Genomic DNA, 20,841 nt, shown 5'->3' on the forward strand with positions numbered 1-20,841 from the left:
AAAACTCGTAAGATATGGGAAACACAGTTGCAAACGGACTTTGCTTTTCCATTTGAAATCTGGCAGTCACTGTGCGTTCGCTTAAACGAAAATGCAAACCGTAATGCGCGATTTGCAATTGCGTTTGGATTATGTCACATTTTATGCGTCCACAAATTGAAAACGCAATTGCAAATACAATTTGCAATTCCTTTTGAATAATGTCCGGAATATCATTCCATAGTAGGAAAACATAAGCCTCGGCTTCAGCCTACTCCTTTTTTTTTTGTGGTTATTTCATTGTAAATTTACCAGAAAAAAAAAAAAAATAATTAAAAAAAAATAATAATAATAATAAAAAAAAAAAATTTCAGTCAGGATTTAGGCCTCATCACAGTACAGAGACTGCACTTATCAGAGTTACAAATGACTTGCTCTTATCATCTGATCGCGGCTGCATTTCTCTTCTAGTGGTTTTAGATCCAAGTGCTGCATTCGACACGATAGATCACAACATTCTCTTGAATAGGCTGGAGAATTATGTTGGAATTTGTGGAGTTGCATTAGCATGGTTTAGGTCATATTTAGCAGACCGCTACCACTTTGTCTATGTAAATGAGGAATTGTCAAACCAAACAAAAGTAAAATATGGAGTGCCACAGGGATCAGTTTTAGGGCCTCTGCTTTTCTCCATGTATATGCTTCCCCTGGGAGATATTATTAGTAATCGTGGAATACCATGGTCCTGGAGGAACATTGTCTCGTTTTGCTGTGTACTGTACTAACTGTATATGGTTGAAACGACAATAAAAACCACTTGACTTGACTTGACTTGACTTGATACGTTTCCACTGCTATGCCAACGATACACAACTTTATATTTCTTCAAAACCTGAAGAGATTTCACAATTCTCGAAATTAGCAGAGTGTATTAATGAAATAAAAGATTAGATGGCCAGAAATTTCCTTCTACTCAATTCTGACAAAACAGAGGTTCTAATTATTGGACCAAAAACCTCTTAAAAATAAGCCCCTAAAATGTCATTTCACTCTAGATGGATGTACTGTTACATCATCTTCAACAGCGAAGAACTTAGGTGTTATATTTGATACCAATCTGTCCTTTGAAAATCAAATTACAAATGTTTGTAGAACAGCATTCTTCCACCTAAGAAATATTGCTAAATTAAGGCATATGCTCTCGGTTGCTGATGCCGAAAAACGAATTCATGCGTTCATGACCTCAAGACTAGATTATTGTAATGCATTACTGGGAGGATGTCCAGCAAGATCAATAAATAAACTTCAATTGGTTCAAAATGCAGCAGCCAGAGTGATGACGAGAACCAAGAAATATGATCATATTAGCCCCATTTTATCATCGTTACATTGGCTACCTGTTAAATTCCGTATTAATTTTAAAATTCTGTTAACTACGTACAAAGCTTTGAATGGTCTAGCTCCGCAGTACTTAAATGATCTTCTGTCACGCTATATTCCATCACGTTCATTACGATCGCAAAATTGGCCTGTTAATAGTTCCTAGAATATCAAAATCCACTAAAGGAGGAAGATCCTTTTCATATTTGGCTCCTAAACTATGGAATAGTCTCCCAAACACTGTTCGAGATGCAGACACACCCTCTCAGTTTAAGTCTAGACTAAAGACTCATCTATTTAGCCAGGCATACACCTAATTTATCCTCCAACCCACAATTAGGCTGCTGATAATTTGTATTTAAATATATATATATAAATAACAACATTCAATAACCTCAGCAACCCCCGGGCTGAGGGATTGGTGAATATTCTTGCTTTAGTGATTTTGCATTGGTTTAAGTTTTTGTTTTTTAATAAATGAATACAATTTTCAAAGACATTTCTAAAATCAAATTGCACTCCAAATGAAACAAAAAAGCAATTAAAAAACTGAAGAAGTCAAAAAAAGTATAACCACCTTTACATTTACCGTCACGCAAGTATCCATCTATGACAACAGGCAGAACATTACTAATACAAATTAAGATCTAAACACAATTATAGATGTAAACATAATAAATAGAATGATGAAAATAATCACTGAAATATAAATCATGGTTTAAGGTGAATGTGTTTTTGTATTATTTTATGATATAATCTCAGTTTTACAGGCTGTATATATAGTGACCCTGAGTTGCGTTCACAATGAACTGTTCTGTGGAAATAAAGTGAACTGAACTCAATCACCTCCTGAGATGTCTGAGGTCATTTACAGCATTCTCATAGACGATACTGTTCTTGCAAAACATTTTCAGAAGACTGAAACAAAGAAAGAGTGAGAACCCTTTACATAAGTGTGTTCCACGAGACTGTCATACATGCGCATAGACTATTCAAAATAGAATAAATTGTGTTTCTTCAAGCATGTGTCTGTGCGTCTAACAGTTTTTCTTGTGTCATTGTGAATTTGAGACATCTCACAGTTACCCATCATGCACATTATATTCACTACCTGTGATTAAAACGTCTTCTGTCAGTGCGAGGACTTTGCTGCCTGTGTAATTTGAAATGTCGGTAAAGAACATCTGATCATTTATCATGGGTCATAATCTCCTCATTAGGCAACTATTCTTTATTTAAGGCTATTCTATTGATTAGGTTATTGTTTTGATGTTGGAAGTTCCACTCATCGCAGCTTCAAGTTCCTCGGTGTCCACATTACTGAGGAACTCACATTGTTCATCCACACTGAGGCCGTTGTGAAGAAGGCTCACCAGTGCCTCTTCTTCCTGAGACGGCTGAGGAAGTTTGGAATGAACCACCACATCCTCACACGGTTCTACACCAGTACTGTAGAGAGCATCCTGACTGGCTGCATCACCGCCTGGTATGGCAATAGCACCGCCCACAACTGCAAAGACCTGCAAAGGGTGGTGTGAACTGCCAGAAACATCATTGGAGATGAGCTTCCCTCCCTCCAGGACATACATAACAGGCGGTGTGTGAAAAAAGCTCAGAGGATCATCAGAGACTCCAGCCACCCGAGTCATGGGCTGCTCTCACTGCTACCATCAGGCAGGCGGTATCGCAGCATCAGGACCCGCACCAGCCGACTACATGATAGCTTTTTCCCCCAAGCAATCAGACTTTTGAACACTTGATCTCTCACGATCAATAATCAGCACTGCACTTTATTAATCTATAATCTCACACTGGACTGTCAAATATATTCTCCTCAATACAACTACTGTATATATATATATATATATATATATATATTTTATACTCTCTTATTTTTAAACATTTTATTGAATGTGTATTCTATATTGTGTGTATTGTTTACTGTACATTGTATATAATAATTGTGTTGTGTAAATATGTTGTTTATTGTAATTGGTATATGTCTAGCCACTGTCATGACTGCTATGTTGCTCGGAACTGCACACAAGACTTTCACCTACTGTTGCACTTGTGTACATGGTAGTGTGACAATAAAGTGATTTGATTGACTAGATTTGATGATGTTTCCCCCTTTTACCTGGTCTAAAATTTCACACCTGTGTTGTCCATTGTACTGAGTAAAACCACTAACACCCTACACCGTGGCAACCCTACTGCTGAGTGGGATTTATAAAGTGAACTTTTCGCAGGTTCTAGCATTGCTATGGCTTTATAAATCTGAAAAACATTTGTGTCTGCACATACACTTCTAGGATCAAATGTAAGATAAGTTTAATACATAAAGCCTGTGTTGTCTATATGTGGGCTACTAAACATCATAAAGTTAAAGAAACAATGTCTTCGCATTTGGGTTCCTTAACACCAAGAAACATGATATGGTTTAAATTATGTATTTTTATATAGAGCCCAAAAACACAGATAATCCATTATGGCATTGCAGTTCAAACATTATGAATCAATAGTTTGCATTGACAATTGTAGCTGTAAAGCTGCTTATACGGCCAGAGAAACCAAAAGTGTTTAATGATCCATTTATATGAGGTCATTTCTTAATCTGTACACTTTAAAAACGTTTCTTTTTGCACATTTAGAAAGGGCAGCTCTCCAATTCAGTGAGTTATTTTGAGTGTTAGTAATATTCTTGTAATTCTTCATGCAATATTTTTTGTAAAGTCATCTCTTTTATTCATTGGTGAGATCCTTCGATCCCTGCACTACAGCTCCCAACAAACAAACAAAAACCAAACACAAATATATGCTTATAAAACAGTTCAATATTTACTGCAAAATATATTTTACAGAGTAAAACTTGGAAAAAAAATTGAGAAAGAAAAACAAGCAAAATAAATATAAAAAATGGACAGCAAGGCCAAAATCAGAACTCCACATACTGAACTGTACAAACAACATTTGCTTAAATAACCTTTAACGTACACTTTCCTTAAAGCACAACTCAACATACAATTCATAAAATCTGCAACATTGTTTTGCACTGATCTGCTGACAACTCGCATGTATTTTGATTGATTGATTGATTGATTGATTGATATATAATACAGTGTTTCTGTAATTGACAACAATGATTTGAATGTCCTGGAAGGATTTAAGATGTTCAATATTCCAATTTCCAAACAAAACAATCCTGTATTTAGATCTAACATTCACATGATCATTTTGATTCAGTAATGGAGGAATTCAGTGTCAGACCCCAGAATGAACCAATGATTTACATCATCTTTCAAGCATTGGACACTTTGTATATAATAATAACTTCAAAGGGAATCATTTCTATGCAGTGATCTCCATAATGGGCAGAAATTGTAAAGCAGATAAGCTTCCTAAAACTTCTACTGAAACAAAAGTGAAGGCTGTCTGTGATGTTAAACCATTGTCCTTTTCATTGACAATTAATAATAGGAATAATAAAACCCAACACAAATCTTCAGTTTTGACAAATTATAAAGCAAAATGACTTCTTGAAAGCTAGGGAAAGTAACACATCACTGTGACGAGGACAGACCAATTAAATGAAATCAGAATATTACAAAGTGTGCTCTTTTGCACACGCTGACGAATTTTGGCACTGATATCGCTTTCACCTTTTTCACAAACTCCAGAACGGTGCAGCGGTCGGTGCACAGCAAGATAGAACTTTGAACATTCAAATATACATCTTTGTGTTGGCTATCCCGAAACTGGGATCTTGAAACCCCGTCACGAGACGATGAACACATTAAAAGAGAATACATTTTTAAATGCATACAGTAAGCCCTTCTGGAACAAAACACACTATGGACAACAGACTACAGGAGGGGACGCACAAAGCTAAAGTAGCTACAAGCCTAATTCATGTTGGATATGGGAAACATTTCAAATAGTTGACAGACAACGACAAAACAAAACTTCTCGACAAAGCACACTCAACTGTCTTTCTGACATTGTAATAGTTGGCGAAAAACAATAAACATTTTGAGTTCGCCCAAAAAGTTAAATTCTTTATTTACACACTTTCAAGAGAAGTGTTATTTTCAATGGTTCTGACTGAAAATGCTAAAAGAGTGCTCGGTTAGTCTGTGATGACAAACTGTAAATGTACATGGTGTAATCACATTGACGAGTTCACAATTCAAATCAGAGTTTCTCTTGTTCTCCTTGTGTGATGTCTACACCGACGCATTACTGTTTATGATGTCCTGCGATTACACGCGTCGCCAATGGATGAGCTTGTAAAGTTTACAGAAAGAATGGGGCATGTTCTCACAACTTCAAATTCTCATTCTTGACTTCAGGAATGGAATTACTATTTTTGATATCAGTGATTATATTTGCACTAGTAATAACATGAAATCTTTATTTTAAAATGACACATTCTATTAAACTATTAAAAGCTGTAATATTTTATATCTATAATTCAATCCTGTTCAAAAGCTATTGCAGATATCTAGAAGATACTAATTGAAATTACAAATCTTGCATATTGGTCTTGCATATAGTGAAAATGATAATTTTTAATATCAAGAGTACCAGTCACAACTGCACATGTTCATTCCCGCTGTCAACAACTGAATTACAACTGTAAACAGGCTCATTTTTATTTCTGTAATTTGGTTTTCACTAGTGGCAATGTTCATTTCAGATGTCTATAATATTATTGTAACTAATAAGAAAGCTTTGATGATATCTTTAATTACTGATATCTGAAATACCAAATCTAACATGGTGAAATAAATGTACAGATATCACACATTAGCATTTTCTCTAGCTGTAATTCCATTGCAAGTGCATTCCTCTCAAGAATAAGCATTTCAACGGTTGTTGATAACATAATTTATCTGCTGCACGTGATGAAATATCAATTCGCCATATGCCGCATGCAATAGCTTGTTTTATTTTGAAAACCTTTGATGTTTGTACTTGCATGAAGAATAAGGACAGTAAATAACCCCTCGTATTAGGAAGCATTCTGCAAATTTGCTGTCAAATGAATCTACTGGATTACTATTGATGTCTTAAAAACACTTTGTCCGACAGCCGTCATCACACAAGCAGAAAATACACCTGTATGTATTACACTACAAGTGTTTCCATGACACAAAATTTGTCTTCAATAATAAGCTCAACAGCATGCATGTTTATGTATATCTCTTGCTCGTGGTACAGGCATACAGTACATGTACAGGTGCATCACCTCACAAACATCCCACATGACGCGTGGATTGAAAAGAACATGTGGACAGTTTCAACGGCATCACAGGAATGCTGGGATAGGACGCTTAGATGTGGATTACATTGATCTGAGATTGCTTTACGATGAGTTAGGAGGTTTGGAAAGCAGCTAGCCCCGGATCAACAAACAGAGATGTGTTTCTACTCATTTACTTCACGTAGAGATGGCTCTTGGGTGAAAACATGTCCGGGTCACTTTTAGGACTATTACGATCTTTGTGACTTTATTTCATGACAATTTCCTCTCCAAACTCTCAGTACGGTTAACAGAGTTCGTTTGTAATTGATAACAGATAGCATAAACAGATTTTTCTTCAATCAGAATAAATCGATTAAAGATTTTTTTTGCATGTGACACATTTCATGACAGTTAACTTCAACAGTTTTTATTTGATTTTTATTCTCATTGTACTCTCATTTCTGTAATTCAGCTAATTTTATAATGTATTACAGTAAAGGACATTTTTTAATTGAAATCAACATAAATTTATGAAGTAAATTGACTTCCCATTGCAGTGAGATTTTGTAAATTCCAGTAAAGAATTGGGGTGAAAAGGGTCAAAAATAAAAAACTATTTGTCACAAATTCATAATGTGAATAAACTTGCATTGTTCTGGACAGGTTAGGTGCTTTGATTCTACTAATCTACTCACAGATGGTTAAAGAAGAGACATTGTCCAGAAGAATTGGGTCTTTAGCGGAGTATGTACGTGATGTGGTTTGGTCTTCAGCAGCATGAAGTATATCTGGAGATCTCTGATGAACCAATAAACAAACTGCTCTACACTTCATCATGCCACATATTAGACAAATCCACCCTGAGCCCAAACTCTCCTGAAGCCAATTTTCTCTTGTCCATCGCTGAAAACCTCCAATGATGTATGAGATGATACACACAGACACAAGCACGTGTTGTCGAGCAAAACCAAATGCCATATACCGCCCTCCGTTCACTGGTCCAGCACTTTCAGGCGGCACTGATCAGTATAATGGCTAAATGTAGACGCTCAATAAACAGTACTTCACTCTGATTGGACACGACACTCGCCGTCCATCAGACAAACAGCTGGATTCTCTCGTGGATGGTCTGTCTGCAGATGGGGCAGGTTTTGAGTGTGGCGCTGCAGTCGATGCAGGACGCGTGGCCGCACTGGAACACCAGTTTGATGTGGTTGTCGATGCAGATGGGGCAGGTGATGCGCTCCTCCATCTGTCTGTAACGCGACTGCAGCTGCTCCAGCAGGTTATGCTGCTCGGAGTTCTCTGAATTGGGGCTGCACTCCACCTCCGTTTGATCTGACATGGAGAAGACGATGGAGATATTTAAGAGGAAAAACACAGTTTAACGCTTGAGAAAAAATACCAGCTTGCTTAAACCAGCCTAAATTAGCAGTGTTATGGAAATGTTTGTCGATTTTGTAAATGGTAACAAAGACAAGATGAAAAATGAGCATCAATACGATAATCAGAGGTTTTCATTGAAGCATACAAGAAAATATGATGTGAAACAAAATTGGTAGATATTAAGAATGCACTAACATTGTTCCCTTTACAAAAAGCTTCACTAGGATGCTGCACTGAGAAAAGTGCTTTGGGAACAATCCTACATGTTTGTGACCAGCTGAAATATGTGTGTAACACTTCAATGAACATTGACCTGAATTTATAGCCTTGGTTGGTGTAATCATTGGATGCACCTGTGACCGGGCTATAAATGGACGCCCCACCAGCGTGTCGTCAGATCCTTTTCTTCAGAGTATTCTCTGTGTGTGTGTCTCACAAGCCTGTCAGAAAATTTATTTCCTCTGCTAGGATTTAGAATTTGTTAGGCAGTGTGCAGTGAACCTTTTCTCCTTTCCCTCTTTCTGATATATATATATATATATATATATATATATATATATAAAACATTTTTTTTTAAAAAGGTGGAAAATTGTCGAAGAATCAAAGCAAACTGTCAGGGACACGCATCAGTTTTGTTTTGTTTGTTTGGGGAAAGAGCATGCTGCTCTCACGTTGGGGCAGGGCAGACCTACTTTCGGTCAAAATGCTTCGCGCTCGCCTTGCTTACTTCCGAGAGCCGGCACCCACACTTCATTCATGGTGTTCGTTTTTGGATCTGGTTGAGGAGCGAGAGACGGGTTCGTCCCTTTCGCTCGCTCTCTCCCCAGAGCCGGGTGGTCCTTCCCGTGATCTTGTAGCGCGCTCCGGCGCCTCTTCAGTTCATGAGGGGGACCTTGATTCTCTTGACTCTCTGAGGAGTTACTCAATGTGGTTACTCGTGCTGTGGCCAGACTCCAGTTAGACTGGCCACGTGATCAAGAGACCCCTAAACACTCCAAATTAGAGGACAGATTTCTGTCTGGTGGCCAGGGGAAGGGAACACCTCATCAGTCCCTTCCCTTCTTTGATGACCGCCACGACGAGCTTTCTCGTTCGTGGAGGAAGCTTTATACCTCTCGTGTTTAGGTGCCCTCGACGTCATTATATTCGACTATAGTGGGTGCTGAGGCACGAGGGTATTCAATGATGCCCGCGGTCGAAAAAACACTTCCGGGTTATCTCTTGCTGGTTTCGGCATCATCACTCAAGAAACCCTCTCTCCCCTATAAGCTATGCAGGACTACCTCCATGCTAGTGGGGAGGGCTTATCAAACGGTAAGTCAGGCTGGTTACAGGCTTACCAGGCTGACCAACTGAAAGACCTGAGTTGCGGGTGCAACGCTCGACGAAGAAGCCTTTTCTAAACTTCGTCAGGCCACAGATTTATCTCTCCGTGCGACCAAGCAGACAGCCTGTGATATTGGTCGGTCTATGTCCGCTTTAGTCAGCACGGAAAGGCCTTTATGGCTTAACCTTTCGGGCATCAAGGATAAGGACTTTTCCTACTCGATGCCCCGGTTTTGCCTCCTGGTCTCTTCGGAGACGCCATGTTCGGAGAAGCCGGTTATCTCGAGATTCCAGGAGGCGAAAAGCCATGAGGAAGCATTCGGTCAGTTTTTTCCATGCCGCACTCGGGGCGTCGTCCACCCAGTCCCGCCCCGACTCTGCTTGGAGGGAGGCTCAGAAACAGAGCATGGCGAGTCGTGTTCCCCTCGTAAAGACTGGGGACAGGCTCGCTGCCGTCAGCAGCCCCCCAAGCAGGACCTCAGGATCGTGGTTTCTAAAAGAAAGAAACCCTGACGGTCTTGTACCCAGCATTGTGGGGGTAGTTCCCCTCGGAACGGGGCACGTGTACCATCCACTTAGGCCCTCCCGATACCCTCACGAAACCTCTTCACTCCCGCCACCTTTGGTGTTTCGGGTGACAGAGGCTTCCAACAAACAGTCGGGTGTACCGTTTCTTCCTGCATTAATCCAGGACGCGGAACACTCAACACCCCATCAACAGGATGTCTTAAATTAATACCATCTCAAGAGTACCTGGCAGCGTGGAAGCTTCTGCCAGATACTTCTATGTGGGTCCTAAGAACAGTAGAAAAGGGCTACAGAATTCAATTCGCTCGCCTCCCTCCGTGTTTCAACGGCGTGGTCCCCACTACCGTAAACCGGAGCAGGCATTTCTACTGTGGAAAGAACTGCGAAATCTCTTGTCTAGGGGACAAGAACATGTTCCCCTTCCAGAGAAAGAGTCAGGTTATTACAGCAAATACTTCCTGGTTCACAAGAAGGGTGGGGGGTTGTGTCTGACCTTAGATCTTCAAAGCTTGAACTGCCCAGTCAGGGTGTTCCATTCGGCCTAGCCCTATTAACCTGCACATTCATGAAATGCATGGATGCAGCACTGGCTCCTTCACGACTCCAGGGCATCCGCACTCTGAATTACATAGGCGTCTAGCTGATCTTAGCGCAGTTCCAAGAACTGGCAGTTCAGCACAGGGATATTGTCTTAGCTCATCTGGTTTCTCCGGGTTTGAGACTAAACGTCAAAGAGCGTTCTCCCACCCGGGGAATCACCTATCTGGGGGTTATATGGAATTCGATCACGATGCGGGCACAGTTGTCTCCCACTCGTATCACGTCCATTCAGAACACCCTGAGCAAACTCAGGCTAGGTCAAGGTTGCACTGTTCACCAGTATCAACAAATACTAGATCTCATGGCGTCTGTGTCCACAGTGATCCCTTTGGGCCTGCTCCATATGAGACCATTTCAGCTGTGGCTAAAAGCCAGGGGATTTCATCCAAGGGCCAGTCCCCTAGGGCTAATAAGGGTTACGCGCTGCACACTTCGTTCCCTTTCTATGTGGTTCAGACCCCGGTTTCTTACCTTGGGTCCCACTCTAGGTGCATCTCGTCGTTGCAGGTTGCTAACGACAGACGCCTCCCTGACAGGCTGGGTAGCGGTCTTATGTGGTCGTCCAGCTCAAGGGGATGGGAGGGTCGTCAGCTCAGTTGTCACAGTAACTGTCTCGAGTTGATGGCTGTATTTCTGGACCTGAAAAACTTCCTCCAGAGGCTGCCATGTCTTGGTGCGGGTGGGCAATACAGCGGCAGTCTCTTACATAAACCATCAAGGAGGTCCACGTTCACGTCAGCTAAATTTCTGGCACGTCGGAGTCTCCTTGGGGCCCAGGATAAGCCCCTGTCACTCAGGGCAGTTTATATCCCTGGATATCGCCTCTATGAACAGCGCAATGTCTCCTCTACTTCTCTCGGAGTCATCCAACCCCCCTCGGGGTTGGACGGGTGGCGCATACATGGCCCAGAATGCGTTTCCCTCTACTAAAAGTTCATAATGCAGATCCAGTTAACTGCCAGATTGTTTCAGTTCTGGACTTTCTGCAGGAAAAACTGTCAGCAGACCTATGCCCCGCTACTCTCAGGGTTTATGTGGCCACCATTTCGGCTTGCCACGCCTTGATTGACGGGGTGCCTTTGGGGAGGCATCCTCTACTCGCTCGCTTCATTCATGGAGCCATGCGACTGAGGCCTCCTGTTAGGACCAGGACTCCTCTTGGGACTTAGCAATAGTCCTGGAGGGTCTGGTTGAGACCCCCCCTTTGAACCACTAGAGTCATCATCTGACAGACTTCTGACTCTCAAGATGGTCTTTCTTATGGCGATCACCTCTCTAAAGAGGATTGGGGATCTACAGGCTCTGTCTGTTTTGCCGGCCTGTTTAGAATTTGCCCCAGGTATGGCTAAAGAGATTTTGCACCCTCATCCTGACTACCTTCCTGAGGTGCCTTTTTCGACATTACATCCGGTCACTCTTGAAGCTTTCTGCTCCCCACCGTTTTTAACGCCGGAGCAGGAAAGACTTCACAGATTTTGTCCAGTCCGTGCCCTTCAGACCTACGTCCACCGCACTAGCCAGTGGCGAAAGTCAGGGCAATTATTCGTCTGTCATGGGGCCGCAACAAGGGGGTGGCTGCCACCAAGCAGACTATGTCGCATTGGGTGAGGGATGATATTACCCTTGCCTACGAGGCGTGTGGTCAAGCTTCGCCAGTAGGTATCAGGGCTCACTCCTCCAGAGGGGTCACCTCCTCTAAAGCCTTGGCTAGAGGGTTCCCTCTGCAGCAAGTTTATGATGCGGCAGGCTGGTCCTCTCAAAACATTCATCAGATTTTAGAGTTTGGATGTTCACGCTACTCCGGGCTCTTATGTCCTTGAGTCGACATCTCAAGCTCTTGTCTGAGACCTCTCGCGTTCTTGTGAGCACACTTCACAACCGTAGGGGTCTGGACAGCCTCAGTGCAGGAGCGTGGGTATTCTCATTCCCAAAGCGCTTTTCTCAGCGCAGCATCCTAGTGAAGCTTTTTGTAAAGGGAATGTATATATTGTAACCCTTGTTCCCTGAAAAAAGCGGAACGAGATGCTGCACTTCTTTGCCTCACTGAGATGCCTCAGGACTGCTCTTCAGAAAAAATATCTGACGACACGCTGGTGGCGCGTCCATTTATAGCCCGGTCACAGGTGCATCCAATGATTACACCAACCGAGGCTATAAATTCCGGTCAATGTTCATTGATGCGTTACACACATATTACAGCTGGTCACAAACATGTAGGATTGTTCCCAAAGTGCTTTTCTCAGCGCAGCATCTCGTTCCACTTTTTTCAGGGAACAAGGGTTACAATATGTAACCCGAGATTTTTTTCATATTTTGAAATATGAAATATTTCAGCAGCTGCCCCCGCGACCCGACTTCGGATAAGCGGTTGAAGATGGATGGATGGATGGATGGATGAAATATGAAATGTTCTATGAAATTAATTGAAATAATGCTGTATGCATCTCCCCGCTGAACAGCTGTGCAACAAACTTTACTAACAGATTAATTACCTCACTGAAACAAATCTTATATATGTGACATCAATCACTATATCCACAACATAAATCTCATATTACAACTGATATCTGAACAGACAGTGAAGAGAATGAACAGCTGAACTTGAACTAAATTAAACTTACACTTTATGTAACACAATATCCTAAACTGTGTAAACACAAAGAATAATTCACAATAGAGTCACTTCTAAAAGTCGCTCATACTTCAGAAGATTTATTATATGTGTTTATTTCAGGAGATCGGCTTTAATCAAGCATATTAAACATATTCATCCATAATATGTCTGATACAAGTTTATACTATATAATATTTGATGAACGTTTTTGTCATTTTGCACATTATCAGCTAAAATGATATGCCATTTAAGAAGAATTGACTAAAATGAATGAACACGACACAATGAATTCTTGACTAAATTTAAAGGACATTTTTGTCCAAAGAAAAAAGATCCTGTCTGAAGATGAACCAACTGACAAACAAGCCTAGGCTGGTATAAGCTTTATTTTCACCAGAGATATCATAAGAACATTTACCTTGTCGAATTTTCTTTGTTATTGTCACCTGACAGCGGATACATTTCTTCATTCTGTGAGCACATTCTGAATAAAGACAACACAGCAGATTAGTGTCTCTGATATTTTCAGGTTTTCCATGATCTTGGGAACCCTGTATAAGGCAGTACAGTATTGCTCACTAACGTTTGGCGTAGCCATCAGGCCCATGACGCCTAAAAATGCCAACTAGATAGGCGGCTTCAAAAAGTCTGGAACAGAGCCACATAGTACAGTAAGTACATGATGTTGCTCCAGTCAATTTGCTCCTATGTTGATTCCAATGAACTTGTCTTTTCTGTATGTGTGTGTGATCTCACCCTCGCAGGCAACGCTGTGTTGACAAGGAGAGAAGAGCACAAGGAGTGCGAGCTCAGAGCAGATGAGGCACTCGCTGGGGCCCATCACACTCGGCAAGGCCAGGTTAGTCATGGTGTTGGGTGTGGTGTGAACGCGCCTCAGATTGCTGCTGTTCGTACCCGTCCCGCACGTGACCGCATGAAGTCTGAACACACACAGACACACGTCACGATCACACCTGTTCTGATATGAACTGATATTCACAGACTCAACTGATTAATGAGCACCACAGCAACAGAGACATATCAGAGCTCAACAGTAATGACGGATCACCTTACATCTGATGATCAACAAATGTGAACATTTGCTTTAGTGTGATGGATTAAACACTGATGTTGCAAGCTCAAATCTATCTGGCAATCATACATGAGATTTCGTCAAAAATGAGTGAAGGAAACATATAAACAAATCAATCACGTTTAGCACAATATGTCATTATAGTGTTTATGAGGTTTATTTCATTATGCTATGATTGAAAATTCCAGCCATAATTAGAAATTGCAAACATAAATTATTTATTGTTTTAATGATTAATGAAGATCTGATTGCATTAGACAAATTAGGGTGTCATTAATAAATTGAATATGTACATTTAGGCCACATTTAAACCAATGAAATTGAAAATTCTATTTAAAAATTCAGTTTAGTTAAAAAGAAAAAGTGGTGTACTGCAGCAATTAATTAAATACACTGCATAAAATATTTTATTTCTGATAAAAATATAGAAACATCTTTAAAACAAGAAGAAAAAAGCAGATCCTATTTGCACCCATATTTAAATACTAATATATAGTATGAGCATCACTGCAGTGTGTATATTGTGTTTATTTAGAGACCCACAGACACACAACATTAACCCCTAAACTTAACCTAACCTTAGAAAAATAACATTGGTTTTATTACAGTAACGTAGTTATTATGTAGTTTCACCATGGTATTTTGTAGTAAAAGTATAGTAACCACAAAATGAACCATGGTTACTATATTACCACAACTAACACCATGGTAAATTGCATTAAAACTACGGTTTCTGCCAAAAAACATGGTAACTACAGTATTAGTAATACAGTGATGCCAAGCCGAAGGAACAAGTGTGATCGAAAGACCAGATCAAACCCTTCTCTGAATCCTCCGACATTCACCGTGACCAAATCTACATTAATATTCATTTTTATCTATTATTTTAAGTAGTATTAAAGGAGAGTGGAAACTGGAAATCGGATGGGAAAAAGAGTGGGACAAAACACTGATTTGAACCCATTCACACACACTGTCTTTACACCCCACGCCACTGCAGTGACATCTATTGTTTAGTTTGTTGTGTATTGCTGTGGCTTCACCAGACTATTGGGCTGTAAATAGCTACTCTGATTAAATATGTGTGTCAATGGGGTAAAATAAAAATTCAGTTTGAATTAATGCTACATACAAGTGAATTATTTATTTTAAGTGGTTCATTTGCATGAACTGTCTGAAAGAATTGATTCACTTTTCCCAGTGTTACATGAGAGAGAGAGGACGGTTCAGGTGAGTGTGTTTGATTCACTCGACTCCACTGATGCATTCACAATATAATGTAACAAATAAAGCATTTTGTGACGTTACAGCATTACTTACTGGAAAACCTTAGTTATTATTAGATTCCTCCGTAGGAGGGAATCTATTGTATTTGACGGTTTTATTATTATTATTAGATTCCTCCGTAAGGAGGGAATCTATTGTATTTGACGGTTTTATTATTATTATTATTATTAGATTCCTCCGTAAGGAGGGAATCTATTGTATTTGACAGTTTTATTAGATTCCTCCGTAAGGAGGGAATCTATTGTATTTGACGGTTTTATTATTAGATTCCTCCGTAAGGAGGGAATCTATTGTATTTGACGGTTTTATTATTAGATTCCTCCGTAAGGAGGGAATCTATTGTATTTGACGGTTTTATTATTATTATTATTATTATTATTATTCTCCTTGAGCCCAAATAGCTCAAAAAGTCACTGGTCAAAAATTTTCTAAATTGGCACATTGGTACGCCATGCCTACGGGTACCCCCAAACCAAGAATGGTCAACATTCGCCCATAGGTGGCGCTACAGGCCACGCCCAAAAAAAATATTTTCAAAGTGATACCATTTCCACGCCATTTGTCCAAATCTTCTGAAACTTGGTAAACATGCCTCATTTCTCATGGGGAACTTGAGAAAACTTTTTACTTAGCAAAAATGAATACAATACAAAATGGCTGAAATGGACGTGTTTATGTAAATGTACACACAAAAGATGATCAAAAATTTAAAAAATCCCATTGATTTACAATGGCTGAGCAAAAGTGCCCCCTCTACTGGATAAATACTGTCCACATGTAAAATCCCATTCACTTACATTGGCTGAGCAAAGAGGCTCCCTCTACTGGAGTAACTCTGTCTAAAAAATGCAGCTCTTCTGTAGCAATCTCTCTAATGAAGCATTTCGGTGGAGCTCCAGACTTAGACGCCAAATTACATTTTACTTGTGTCTTCACGAAGGTAAGTCAATTGTGTGTTTTAATGCTTTCCAGTTTGAATATTCAAGCGATTTTACACTATTCAACTCAACAAAGGCAAAACAACTCAAATAAATGTTTGCGTGCAGTTTGTGACACAGTGAGCGAGCCGCGTCGCGTCTAATGCTCGCACGCCGATGAGAGTTCTCTTTCGCCTCGTGTTTGAACGGACAATTTCATACACCAAAATACATGATATATTGGGGTGTCTGCTATGTCTCAAGTGAACAAACAGTTGATAAAGAAATCGGGTAGGCCTATCAATATATTGAATTATGAGATATTGAAGGGGTCTAGTGATGCCGCTATGATGTCCTGTTAGATTTTTCTCTATCGAGACAGCGTTAACCTAACGTATCAAAACTTCCAAGAATGATGTTGTTTAATTGTCTCTGACAACACGCAATCCACGAGGCGAGATCATTTTTGCTCGCATCTTCATGAAGGTTTGTCGGTTGTATACAATGTTTGCCTGTTTGAACATTCAAGCGATTTTACACAAATCAACACAACAAATGTGAAAACAACTAAAATACATGTTTGCGAGCAGATTGTGTGACACAGCGAGCCGCGTCGCGTCTAAAACGCTCGCACTCCGATGAGATTTCGCTTTCGCTGCTGCTTGCGTCTGAACGGACAATTTCATACAACAAACTGTCAAAATACATGATATATTGAGGAGTCTGTTATGTCTCAAGTGAACAAACAGTTGAGAAAGAAATCTGGTATAATTATATTGAATTCTGGCATTATTCCAGGTGATATCCTGTTAGATGTTTCTCTCGAAACAGCGGAAACAACTTAAATAAAATACTGCATACTTTTTGCCCATACAGAAACATGCGAGACATCATTACGAACTATGAAATGTGTCCTTTTATTTGTGTACAATTACAATAACAACAAAACCTTGTGCTTTTGTAAAATAAAGAAAATAAACTGGGTGCTCAGTCTGTCTTCGCGATAATCTTTCTGAAACACGTCACAAAATTCAAGTGAACCATCAACCATTCACGCAGTCTGTATTTTATCACCTCACACCCATAATCTCTGAAATGAATACAGATGCAAAAAGCATTGCACAGAACGAAAATAATGATACTTCACAGTTCTCAAAAGATTAAACTGAACTGTGCCTTGAATATCGTATCATGCGATAAAAGCCTCTTAAAGAGACAGTAACAATTTAGACTTCGCCCAGTGCATTGACATCCAAGTAATTGAAAAGTACAAATGGTATTATTTTAAGTTTTTTTTATTTCTCTCTTACGTGGTAGAATGCCACTTTTTGAATGGCATGTAAAATGTAAAAACAATCACTCAATCTCCATTTTTGTTCACTGGATCTGTTGCTATTTTAATGATTTAAAAATCAAAGCACTGACCATTTAAAGTGTGAGCTTTTACATTTTGAAATAGTTATAAATAGTCACAGCTATGCAGTGTTATTATGTGCCTAGATAGTCTTTCAAATAAAATTAGTTTACCCCAAATAGATATTTCTCTCATCATTTACTCACCCTCTTTCTATCCCAGATGTGTATTTCTTTCTTTCTCAGGCCTGTTGGTGCTTTCAATGCACTTGAATGGTGATCAGAACTCACATCAACAAAAATCACATAAATGCAACATAAAAAGTAACCCATAACACTCCAGTGGTTTAATCCATACTTTCAGAAGGGATATTATAGGTGTGAAAAAGATAAATATATGTAGTATATAGAGTATTTTTATTTTTTTTACTATAAACTGTCCACCCTGCTCAGGAGGGGTGATATGCTTATGTAAATCACAAAAAAAAAACAAAAAAAAAAACAGAAAACGAACTCTTAAGAGAGAAGAGCACTTGTGAAAGTGAAAGTAGAGATTTATAGTAAAAAATGACTTAATTATTGATCTGTTTCTCACCACTTCTCATTTACTTACATTGAAAGGACCAACAGAGCTGAGATATTCTTCTAAACATCTTCATTCAATTTCTGCAGAAGAAAGTCGTACACATCTGGGACTGCATGAGGGTGAGGAAATGATCGAATATCCCTTTAACATTCACTTATTTTTACAATGCATAAAATGAATGCTAATTTGGTACATTGATACTACAGGCCAACAGGAACCCACAAACCAAGAATGGTCAACATTCGCCCCTAGGGGGCGCTACAGGCCACGTCAAAATTCCCATTTTCTGGTCAAAAATTTTCTAATTTGGTACATTGATAGTACAGGCCAACAGGAACACACAAACTAAGAATGGAACACATTCGCCAATAGGGGGCGTTACAGGAAATGCAAAAATTCTCATTTTTCGGTCAAAAATTTTCTAATTTGGTACAATGATACTACAGGCCAACAGGAACCCACAAACCAAGAATGGCCCACATTCGCCCTTTAGGGTGCGCTACAGACCATGCCCAAATGTCTCATTTTCTGTTCAAAAATGTTCTAAATTGCTACTTTGATACTACAGGCCAACAGGAACCCACAAATCAAGAATGGCCCACATTCACCCTTAGGGGGCGCTACAGACCACGCCCAAATGTCCAATTTTCAAACTGATGGCATTTTCACCCAATTTGTCAAATTCGTCTGATACTTAATGTACATTCCTCATTTCTCATTGGAAACAAAAAAGCCTCAAGGATCCATAATGTCCGGTATGATGAATTTTCCTGTACACTGAAAATGTTTAGTTTAGAATTCAGACAGAAATACGTGTTTTTTGGATTCATCCATTGAGAGGGTTTAACCCCAACCCTCTACTGATCAGTTTTAAATGATTTGCCATTTTGAGGAGGAATCCACATTGCTGCTTGCAGCTATATTTATTATTATTATTATTATATTATTCTCCTTGAGCCCAAATAGCTCAAAAAGTCACTGGTCAAAAGTTTTCTAAATTGGCACATTGATAGTCCATGCCAACGGGTAACCCCAAACCAAGAATGGTCAACATTCGCCCATAGGTGGCGCTACAGGCCATGCCCAAAAAAAATATTTTCAAAGTGATACCATTTCCACGCCATTTGTCCAAATCTTCTGAAACTTGGTGTACATGCCTCATTTCTCATGGGGAACAAAAAGCCTCAAGAACCCATAACTTCCGCCATGATGGATTTTCCCGTATGGTGACAATTTGCGAAAACCTACAAAACTCTTCTTCTCCTGAACCGTAGCTCCAATTGACTTGAAATTTGGTACACATGTGTAGAATTGAAGTCTTTGAAAACATTACTTAGGAAAAATGAATACGATACAAAATGGCTGAAAGGGGCGTGTTTATGTAAATGTCCATATTTTAACAATATATACGTGTCAATAAATCAAATGTAATTTTGACTGATGGTTTTTCAAACCTAACATGCTTCAAGATGACATCACTCTGAAGTACTGTGCAAAGAATGGCCTACATTCGCCCCTAGGGGGCGCTACAGGCCATGCCGAAATTCCCATTTTCTGGTCTAAAATATTCTAATTTGGTACAATGGTACTACAGGCCAACAGGAACCCACAAACCAAGAATGACCGACATTCGCCACTAGGGGGCGCTAAAGGCCTACAGGCCAACAGGAACCCACAAACCAAGAATGGCCAACATTCACCCCTGGGGGGTGCTACAGGCCATGCCGAAATTCCCATTTCTGGTCTAAAATGTTCTAATTTGGTACAATGGTACTACAGGCCAACAGGAACCCACAAACCAAGAATGGCCAACATTCGCCACTAGGGGGCGCTAAAGGCCACGCCAAAATTCCCGGTTTCTGGTCAAAAATTTTCTAATTTGGTACATTGATACTACAGGCCAACAGGAACCCACAAACCAAGAATGGCCAACATTCACCCCTAGGGGGCGCTACAGGCCATGCCGAAATTCCCATTTTCTGGTCTAAAATGTTCTAATTTGGTACAATGGTACTACAGGCCAACAGGAACCCACAAACCAAGAATGGCCAACATTCGCCACTAGGGGGCGCTAAAGGCCACGCCAAAATTCCCGTTTTCTGGTCAAAAATTTTCTAATTTGGCACATTGATACTACAGGCCAACAGGAACCCACAAACCAAGAATGGCCCACATTCGACCATAGGTGGCGCTACAGGCCACGCCCCCAAAAAATATTTTCAAAGTGATACCATTTCCACACCATTTGTCCAATTCTTCTGAAACTTGGTGTACATACCTCATTTCTCATTGGGAACAAAAAAGCCTCAAGGATCCATAAGGTCCGGTATGGATTTTCCTGTACATTGGAAATGTTTCGTTTAGGATTCAGACAAAGACATGTTTTTTTGAATTCCTTAATTGGGAGGGTTTATCCCCAACCATCTACTGATCAATTTTAAATGATTTGCCATTTTGAGGAGGAATCCGCATTGGTGCTTGCAGCTATATTTATTATTATTACATTCCTCCGTAGGAGGGAATCTATTGTAATTGATGGTTTTATTA

The 20,841-nt window shown here is 39.9% G+C and overlaps 1 protein-coding gene across 1 annotated transcript in view; it reads right to left on the reverse strand.

Moving 5' to 3' along the window:
- Nucleotides 1-3,832: 3,832 nt before the first annotated feature.
- The window catches only part of LOC127630610 (E3 ubiquitin-protein ligase MIB2-like), a 242,287-nt gene continuing 225,278 nt past the window's right edge, over nt 3,833-20,841 (reverse strand). Inside the window, exons 17-19 of the mRNA XM_052108221.1 lie at nt 13,815-13,999; nt 13,477-13,542; nt 3,833-7,942 (exon numbers count right to left, since the gene is read on the reverse strand). Of these exons, the coding sequence (XP_051964181.1) occupies nt 7,701-7,942; nt 13,477-13,542; nt 13,815-13,999 (493 nt within the window). The 3' untranslated portion in view covers nt 3,833-7,700. The remainder of the gene's footprint in view (nt 7,943-13,476; nt 13,543-13,814; nt 14,000-20,841) is intronic.

The sequence above is a fragment of the Xyrauchen texanus genome, chromosome 37 (genome assembly GCF_025860055.1).
Source record: "Xyrauchen texanus isolate HMW12.3.18 chromosome 37, RBS_HiC_50CHRs, whole genome shotgun sequence".
Taxonomy (NCBI): domain Eukaryota; kingdom Metazoa; phylum Chordata; class Actinopteri; order Cypriniformes; family Catostomidae; genus Xyrauchen; species Xyrauchen texanus.